The sequence below is a fragment of the Oratosquilla oratoria genome, chromosome 30 (genome assembly GCF_046742065.1).
Source record: "Oratosquilla oratoria isolate Oo_2021 chromosome 30, ASM4674206v1, whole genome shotgun sequence".
NCBI lineage: Eukaryota > Metazoa > Arthropoda > Malacostraca > Stomatopoda > Squillidae > Oratosquilla > Oratosquilla oratoria.
This window is the reverse complement of record NC_134806.1, coordinates 49401010-49411009: the sequence shown is the minus strand read 5'-3', so window position 1 is coordinate 49411009 and position 10000 is coordinate 49401010. Positions and strand designations below refer to the sequence as shown.

Below are 10000 nucleotides of genomic sequence, written 5' to 3'. Positions count from 1 at the left end.
TCCCTAACCCCTGTCCCCCCACGCCCTCCCCCCCCCTTCCTTGCATCACAGTGTCATCTATACGTAGCCGTTCTCCAATTATCCCTACCCTATTCCATGCCCTCTTCCTTCTTTGCTCGACAGACATTCCCCTCCTGCTCATCGCCCGTTTCACCTCATCCATCCATCTCATCCTCTGTCGTCCCCTCAAGTTTACTCCATCCACCTCTGCCTTCCAAACCTCTTTTACTAATATTTCCTCATTCATTCTTTCCGTGTGTCTAAACCAGCGTTTCTCAACCTTTTTACCCTTGCGTAAATTTTGAAATGAATTGCATGTCTCAAGGAATCCCTGCACCTCCTCCCCATTTTACACCCGCTCTCCTATTTGCTTCTCTCTCTCTTTTTTCTTACCTCTTACGTTTCTCTCGTCCTAATTTGCAACTAGTCCCTGAACGCTCGCTTAATATCTTATACTATCTTCACTTCATTATCCCACCCCTCATTACCCTTCCTTATATTTCCTCCTATCCTCTTTGTTCCACATACCATCTTTGCACACCTTGTCACTCCCTCCTTGAAACACTCCCATTCCTCCTCCACTTCTACCTCTACTCTGTTCTTCACCAAATCCCACATTTCTCTCAGCTTCTCCTCGTACTCGTGTTCCTTTTCTTTCTCATTTAACTAGTTTACTCTGAGCACCTCTCTACTTTCTGCCCTTTTCCTCTTTCCCTACTCTCTCTCCTAAGGACATGGACGTCCAGAATCTCTCTACTCTTTTTCTGGACACCATTACATAGTCCATTAATGTCTTATCAACAACTCTTCCATCCACCACCCTCTCCATGTGTACTTATGCTTGACCATTTTCCCAAATACTGTGTTAGCTATCATCAATTCTCTTTACAGATCTCCACCATCAACTCTCCATTAGGATTTTTACCTGGCACTCCACACTTCCCAACCACTCCATCAATTGGTTGACCTCCTACCCTAGCATTGATATATCCCAAAACCACTACATTGACATTCACCCAAAGTTCTCTAAGCACTCATTTAGATCTATTCAAAAAGCCTCACTTTCCTCTACACTCTTCTCACTACCAGGCTTATATGCACTTATAAAGACCAACATCCTACCAGTTTCACCTTCATCTATGTTAACCTTGAAGAACCCTCCTTCCATCTCCACCACACACTTACCTATCTCCTATCTCCTCACACACTTACTCGTATTCTCCTCACTCCCGACACCTTCCCCCACTACACTCCCATGCTCAAAATCACCACTAGCTTTCAGCTTACTTTCACTTAATGCCAAGACATATATCTTCCTTCTCACAAATATACTGCCTATTGTAGCCAGCACTCAGAAATGCGGGTCCCAGAAGTAAGAAAATATGTGAAGGAACAAGTTATATCACAAGTGATGACGTTTTTAACGTGTCACTCACTCAGCCATGATGACATACAAATACGGAAGACGCAGAACTCAGAATGCCAAAATAAGAAGTTAGAATAGAATTAAGTTTAAAGTAAAACAAAGGTCAGGAAAGCTTATCCGAAATAAAGTATCATAATTCATATTATGATAAAGATATTGGTGATGAAGTATAATATAAAAAGTCAGGAAGTAGAAAGAAGGTATAGAAACGGGAATCTTAAGAAATCTACTTAAGCATAGGACAGACAGAAATACAGTCAGTCAGAGGATGGGCTTACAATCTAATTTACGTTGGTGTCTTGGTGTGGTTACATTTGTGTAAGAACATATATGTGATTACAATAAAGTGTTTGAAAAACTTATTATGTTGGTAATATATAGAAAAACTAAATCAAATGTTTCAGTTACCACGCTATCCAACATGCATATCTCTTCCCTTTTACTCTCATCTGTACTACACCCACGCGCATCAAAAGACCCAAACCTTAGGGTTCTGTTTTGTCTTGACTTCTCGTAGGAATGTACCCCTCATGGTTACAGAGGGCAGGATACCTAGTCCCTTCACTCCGTCCCGTTTTAGCCGCCATTACGACCCGAGTTGTAAGACTTGGGGGGCAGTCTTCTTTCTTCCCCTACCACAGGGGACAGAGATGAAAATGGAAATATGTACTCAAAGAAATGGTATAGGACAGTATTAAGAGGGGAGGGAACATTCCAAAGGAACAGTTGCAGTATAATATAGTATCATTTCTCTATGCATAGAGATTTCATCTGAAATAGACAAAATAATGTGTAGATCTAGTCCGTAGGGCCGCCCCATAAAGTATTGGATACATGCTACTGTGCAAATTATACATACATACATATACCAAGGCTTTTTCCCCCTTTCAAGGGAGGTAGCCAAAAAGGGAAAGGCATAAAAACACTCCCACCCATTTCATCCCTAATACACTCCACACCCCTCCCACCCTCCCTCTCATCTGAGCACCTCCTGGATGCAAATTATACCGCACAATAACATACCCCAGGCGGGGTAAAAAGTGCCTACCAGAAATAGTCTCGGAAACGGCAGTAAACGAGGAATGTTGTTTGTTCATAGGGAACGAATTACTACAGTACGACAATTTCTCGCGTTTTTTTTTATTGACAGATAGCAACACCTGCAGGCTTAGAATACAGTATGTCTAGGAACTTGTATATGTATCTGTACACTACTTGAACATACAGTCTGCCTCACTTTATCGAAAAGGTGCCGTTCAGGTGATTTAGGTGAGTGTGGATGTGTGTGTGTGTGTCAATGAACGCGTGCTTGCGAAGTCACGTGGTCACCGTTTTCGTTATATATACTTAATTGTTCTTTATGGCGCTTTTTTTGTTAAACTTCCTTTCAGATAAGGTCTTGGTTTAAGTTATTGTAATGTGACACAGTTTAGATAGTTGCTAATATAACTGATCAGTTACAACTTGATTAGGATAGAAAGTAGAACGAACGAGCATGAGAGATGGAAATAGATGTATGTATGGAAAGGGAGAGTGAGAGAGAGGGAGAGGGGTAGTATGAGGCAAAGGGAAGGCGAAGATAGAGAGCGAGTGACCAGGGAAGCGATGTAGGATTTAATAATATATAGGTCAGTGGTTCCCAAAATGTGGGTGAATTACCCCCTGGGGGGGGGGAGGTAACAAATTTTCGGGGGTAATGGAGTGCTCCCCCCCCCCAAAAAAAAAAAAAAATCAAGAAAACATTACGGTACCCGGAATTAGGGTTAAGGTTAACTTAGTGCGTGTAGTTGTAAAACTGAAAAAAAAAGTTTGGGAACCACTGATATAGGTACAAAAATAGAAAGGAAGAACAGAAATGCGCAGACAGATCGGCAGGGATAGAGATAGAGATAGAGAGAGAAACAATGACGAAGGTAAACAAAGTGACTGTCAGATTTGACGTCAGCAGTGCTTGCTCTTCGGCTGAGGGTCACGCCGACCGACCGACCAATTCAGGACGAGAGGGAGTTAGCATCAGAGAACAGCCTCGATTCCAAGACACCTTTGATGCCTCCAAGGTCGACCTTGTCCTCTGGAACAAAAAGATTGTCTCTGTACCAGCACAGAACTGAAGGAAATGTCTATTATAAGGCAGAATAAAAGGAAATTTGTCACTCAATACGGAAGGAATCAGTAGTCAGGCAAGGACAGCAAGTGTCATGATGACTGGACCCCGAGAGATGGTAAGCGTATCAGCAGGAGGCCTAGCAGAACGTGGAGGGACGAATTGAAGAAGTTTGTCGCAGTGGGCCACTGTCCGCAGTGATGTAAACTGGGCGAATCAAGCAGGGCCCAAGGAACTTCCCCCCGCGAGGTCTGTTTATTCCAAGAGCAAAGTTGTGTACCAGATAGCGATATCGTGCTTCCCACGACATGGACCCACGTTCTAATCTCCCGGTGACTTGAAAGTCAGCACACAGGGCAGAGGTGACTGCTTCCCTCAGTTGCAGCTAAAAGCCTCCTGGTGTGAGGTTTTCCTTTTATAACCTCGAAGTTAAAAACGCTATTCACTTAGTAAGCAGAGTTTTGGATGTCTGGAAGAAGAAGACTGCGCACAAGGAGCTTCAGCATATGAAATAATAGGATTGACTACTGAAGTGGTTGCCACGGAGATGAACAAAACATCTGCAAAAAAAAAAAAAAAAAAAAAAAGAGGAAAATCGACAACGAATACGAAGAGAGATTAGGAGCGAGGGAGGAAACTTTGGAAACAAGTGAAATAACTTAGAGCAGCCATAATAGAGAAATCCCACCCAGGCACGGGAAGTGGCCTGTAACCCGTTCCCTACCGAAAGGGTACTAAGGAAATAAATCAAATATCTTGGCGGCAAACAATTAAAAGAAAAGTGCCACTCAGTAAGTAAGGGGTCGAGGTTGAATAGAATTACCTGACCATAATAAAAATGCACATCATGGCGATTGCACTCACAATTGGTTTAATTAACATACATTTTTGTCCTTTTGGGAATGTGGAATTTTCCTTAATTGAATATAATCGTCAAGATGTAGCCAGCTAAGTGCATAAGACGGCAACAAACAGTTGTGTCAAGATAAATTTGAACTCTTTTGGGAATAAGGAGTTTCACCCTTTTTGAGTGAAATCGTCTGATAGTAGCCAGAATGTATACGTAAAGCGTCAGCAGTCGTGAAAGGTTTTTGTTCTTGTGTTACAGGACTCTGTAATCGTGCAACTAGCTCACTGACAAAAAGACTACATGATTTAGATTGGTTGATGACCTTTGAAAAAATTTTTGCTGTTGAGGGGAGTTTGTTTTTTACTGAATGAAATTGACTGACAGCAGATAGAATAGATAATGAATTGGTAAAACGCATTAATGGGGTTAATATTTTGTTTTTCTACAAAATATCCATGAAAGAAACTGTCGAATTTTGATGACAGTCTCTGAAAAGATAGCTAACTGGTCAAGGGAAAATGGAACCTGATTTCTTTAAGTTTTGGTGACAACGGTGTTGGTAGAGGTGTGCTCTATGTAAAGGCTTTCTAAAGTTCCTTTGCCTCCAAGCCAAACACGCACTACAATTCATCAGAGTCCGATACACAATTGAATCACGTCCAATCCAGTGTCGCGTCGGTCGAAATATGTTTCCAGATTGCAACATCGTCGTTCTCGTTGCGATCACGAAGACGTCGTGAGTACACGTTCGTTGACCTAACTCTGCTCCGCAAGGTCACACCATCACCAATCAAAGTCTGCCACTGAACAGAGACCTTTCCCAACCTCTTCCGTTACTTGTGCGACTATGACAATCATGTCACGTCACTCCAACAAAATTCTTTAACTCGTCCCTCTACCTTATGTCCATTTATCTTGTATAACTATTCGAAATCTAATGCTTGACAAAGGTAATCCGCTGACACCTATATTGGCAGTCTGAGTACAGGATAAAACATAAACAAATGAAGGTGGTAACCGTGTTATATATTTATTCATTTACTTGTTTTTATAGTCACTCATTTATAAATCAACCGTTTATTCCTTCATTATTTGTTGATTTATATAATCATACATTTGTATGGCTGTCTCTGTATTGATTAATTCGTTCGCTTGTGAGAATCTACGGTCATCCTAACGTGCATTCCTTCTAAACAATTTCAGGAACACTGGAATTACTATGGCGAGGACGAACAGTTCGGCCCCATCGTTCTCAGTTACAAGACCGAGGTCATCAGTTCGCAGGAGTCCATGCGGGTCATCCTCCGTCACCGTACCGGTACTGTCGATGCCATCGTCAACTGCGGCGAACACATCACGCCCGCCAAGATGGCGAAGGTATGTACTTACACATGTTCTCGTTCGTGAGAGGAAGAGGAGGGAGGTGGAAGAAGAGGAGGATTGGGTGGAGGAGGAGGAGCAGGAAGGGGGGAGGCTGGGTAGAGGAAGACGGGAAGGAAATAGAGAGGGAAAGGAATTGTAAGAGAAGGAAGAGAAGGAAGTTGTAGTAAACGAAACATAAATGGAGATGGAAGAGGAAAAGGAGGCAGGAGGAAGATATTATAAGGAGAGACAATTGGACCCGTTCAATGGCCTGAACCCACAAATAGTTTATATATATATATATATATATATATATATATATATATATATATATATACTATATATATATATATATATATATATATATATATTTATTTCCACGGCCGGCTCGGCCCTCACCCATGTTTATGCATTCTAGGTGTAAATGTTTATGTTGCGTGGGGTGCCTGCTGACGTATGCTTGGGCATGTACATGCCTGCGTACATCGGGCCAGGTTTTGATGTTCTTTTATGGTAACGTGTCCGGGACGCCACTCAAGGTTTATATAAACACACAAAATGGGCATTCTCTCCTTTATTCTGTAGAGAGCAAAGTGCTTGTGTGCGGAAATTGCTTATATCTAATGGACAAGGGGGGAATACGCGTGGGCTCGGGACGAGACGACCGATCTTTGACCCTCCCATTTATAGGGTAGGCCACGACCCAAACCAGTACCAAATGTCTCTTTTTCTTCTTCCTGCTTCTCTTCTTTCTTTCTCTGATTCCTCCTGCTACACCTTTCTTCTCCACTACACTCTTCTTCTCCAGCTGAATCTCATATTCATTACGAGTTCACTAGCTGCAGCCTTGCTTCCTGATCGACTCCAGTTATAGCCTTTGGCACTGTGGTATTACTGGCACTCATCCCCGGCCTAGCTGACCGGTAGGAGAACCGCGTGGCGCGGGTCGCACCTGGCGGCTTGGACTCGCTCGGGAGAAAATCACCCCCACGTTACCATTCTCAGAAAGCACTTCGTCGTACTAAAGTCGTTAACTCACCATTTTATTATCGTTTCTATTTACCTTCGTACATTTTACTTCATCTTGTGGGTCACTGGAACTTCTTGTCGTGGGGTTGATGTCAAATTAGCTTAGATTAGCTTTGGATAGGTTAGATTAATTATAACATGTCATATTATTTAACCTAGGTTAGAATTATTTTGGTTACATATAAACTTTGTATTTATCATTATGTTATTACTATAATATTTATATTTTCACATTTTACATATCTTATTTTGATTGGCAACTGCTATTTCATTTCCATTTGAGTGTATTTTGATAGCTATCCATAATAAGCCAAATAAAAATAACTTGATGGCAGTTTATCTACGAAGATGCAACCTGCCCAGTAGCATTCATCGGCATCTTTTTAATTTGTGTATCTGACGTCGCAAGAATTTTTATTCCAAAATCATTTTGAACCCCCACAAAAGAAATTCGGCCACTAAAAATACTGATCCCCCATTTTTTTTTATAGTCTTTTGTCTCTACTTGCACCACGACTAAACAATTTTGCAATCGAAATGGCTATCCCACCCGCTTTATCAGACGTCACAAGAATTTTTATTCCAAAATAATTTTGAGCCCCCCAAAAAGAAATTTGGCCATTGTAGAATACTGATACCCCATTTTTTCCTAGTCTTTTGTCTATACTTGTACCACGACTAAACCCTTTTGCAATCGAAATGGCTATCTCACCCGCTTGCAAGAACGATGGGGTTCTTAGCTTTAGTTGAGAGGGAGGGGTAATTTTAAGCTCGGGAGTATAGTGGGGAGGGTGTCGGGAATGAGCAGAGGATGGGGGAGGGAAGGGATGGCTCTACTAGTAAGTGAGGAGATAGGTAAGCGTTTTGTAGAGGTGGAAGGAGGTTTTCTTTAAGATTAACGTGGAGAAAAATGAAACTGGGAGGGGAGATGTGGGTCTTTGTAAGTGCATATGGGACTGGTAGTCGGGGGAGTGTAGAGGAAAGGGAGGCTTTTTAGATAGATCTAAATGAGTGCTTAGACAGTTTTTCGAGGAATGTCAGTGTAGAAGTTTTGGGATCAACCAATAGACGGAGTAGTTGAGAAGTGTGGAGTGCCAGGTAGAAATCATAGTGGAAAATCAATGGTAGAGATGTGTTTAGGAAGGGAGTTGATGATAGGTAACACAGTGTTTAGGAAACTTATCAAGCATAAGTACACATGGGAGAGGGTGATGGATGAAAGGGTTGTTGATAAGGCATTCATGGACAATGTAGTGGTATGCAGAAAAAGAGTAGGACGTTCTGGACGTCCATGTTCTTAAGGGAGAGAATGGGAAATATCAGATCATTTTTAGGTGGAAGGCAAGTTGGAGAGTGGAGGATAGGTGGAGAAAGAGGAAGAGGACTGAGAGGAGAGAGGTGTTTAGAGTAAACTGTTTAAATGAGAAAAGGAGCATGAGAACCAAGAGAAGCAGAGAGAATTGTGGGAGATGGTGAAGGATAGAGTAGAGTTAGGAGTGGAGGAGGAATGAGGTGTTCCAAGGAGGGAGTGACAAGGTGTGCATATATATATATATATAATTATATATATAATTATATATATGTGTGTGTGGTGTGTGGTGTGTGTGTGTGTGTGTGTGTGTGTGTGTGTGTGTGTGTGTGTGTGTGTGTGTGTGTGTGTGTGTGTGTGTGATTAAAATATACAGCGACTTCTATATTTATGATCATGATACTCTCTCCTTTGCGAAATGCAGACTTATACGTAGTGTTAAGCACAGAAATACTACTGCCAAAAGACATTTTAAAACAGTGGAGCGTTCTCAATCTATTCATGACGTTTCGTACACTTTGTTCATTTGATTACAATAAATGACATGGTTTATATATTGGTAAAAAGAGAGTCCGTGGCACGGGGTGAGGTCACGTGCGAATGGTCAAGGTTGAGAAATGGTGGTGGAACTCCGTGGGGTGGTGGAACTCCGTGGTGTGGTGGACTTCGTAGACGGAATTACGGCAAGGCCTCTAGATTGTAGATTTAAGTTTGGAGATTTCTCGTCCTCCTCTACGCAGAACTTCGTGGCGGTTGCATCAACGGCTGTTACGAGCGGCCTCAGAATGTCCGGAAGGCATTCACCCGTGCAGTAGAGTGAGCAATCTTACTGCCCGTGGGTGTGAAGAGTGACTGCTACTCGTCAGTAATTGGTTTTCCGACGCCCATGAATTCTCTAGGCGTGGAACGTCAACATGTTTCCCGAATAAGTAATCTTTCGGTTTAATTTACCAGGAAACCGGATGAATTGGAACCGGATAAATTGGAATTTATCTTTGGCAATAGTTCAAAATGCCGTCATTCACTATAGTCTTTAAATTAATTATCAAATGTAATTTGAGTTTTATCATAAAACTAAAATTCGAACCAGTGATTGAATCTACTGGTAACATGCCATTTATTCTGGAAACTTCTATGCTTTCCTAGAGTATATACTAAAGGAGAACAGAACATATATATTGTATTTCCTGGCTAAGGGGGCAAATCATATTATTACAGATTGCAATAAATCGAGTTATGTAAGTGATAGGGAGTGACGAACGATTAATGATACGTAAAGTAAAATACCCATCATGTCGGCTAAGACACAAGGTAGGTAAATAGAAGGTAGGAAACGAGACCGGTAGTCCATTCTTTTCGTGACAAAATTATCGTAAGTGTGATTTCTTCTTTTACAAATACTGTGTTACCCCGACACACCCACGAGTAGCAGAGAACAAAGAAAATTAAAGGAGAAAAGGGGTAATCAAAGACACAGAAACAGAATGAAAACAGAAACAGAACAAAGTAAGATAAACTCTTTATATGTGCACATTTGTTGAGAGTCTTCATCTAATATGGAGTCATCCCGTGTGAGGTACAAAGGCCCTATCGCCCCAAGGACTTGTTATTATCCAAATACCTGGAGTTCTCACGCTCCAGGGTCACCGCATTCCCAACCGCTGAAGGTGTGCAATGTGACTGCAGGCGATAGCGTAGAACTCGTCACGCTTGTCATCAGTGTGCCAAGCTGAAGATTCTGGATGGGCTCCATTTCTAACTACCGAGACCAATAGGGAGGATGCAACTGTACAAGACGGGTCTTTCCTGTGACGGTCACATCCTGCTACCACAAGCCATGTACTCAGTGTGTCTTGAGGTATATAAGTGAACCACTGATTTGGACTTGAGACTCACTGTGGATTCCGATCCGCCTCGGCA

The 10000-nt window shown here is 41.9% G+C and overlaps 1 protein-coding gene across 1 annotated transcript in view; it reads left to right on the top strand.

Annotated features, from left to right (window-relative positions):
- LOC143041180 (uncharacterized) overlaps positions 1-10000 on the top strand; it is a 762242-nt gene that overhangs the window by 702778 nt on the left and 49464 nt on the right. The window contains exon 10 of the mRNA XM_076213010.1: positions 5584-5757. Within this exon, the coding sequence (XP_076069125.1) occupies positions 5584-5757 (174 nt within the window). The remainder of the gene's footprint in view (positions 1-5583; positions 5758-10000) is intronic.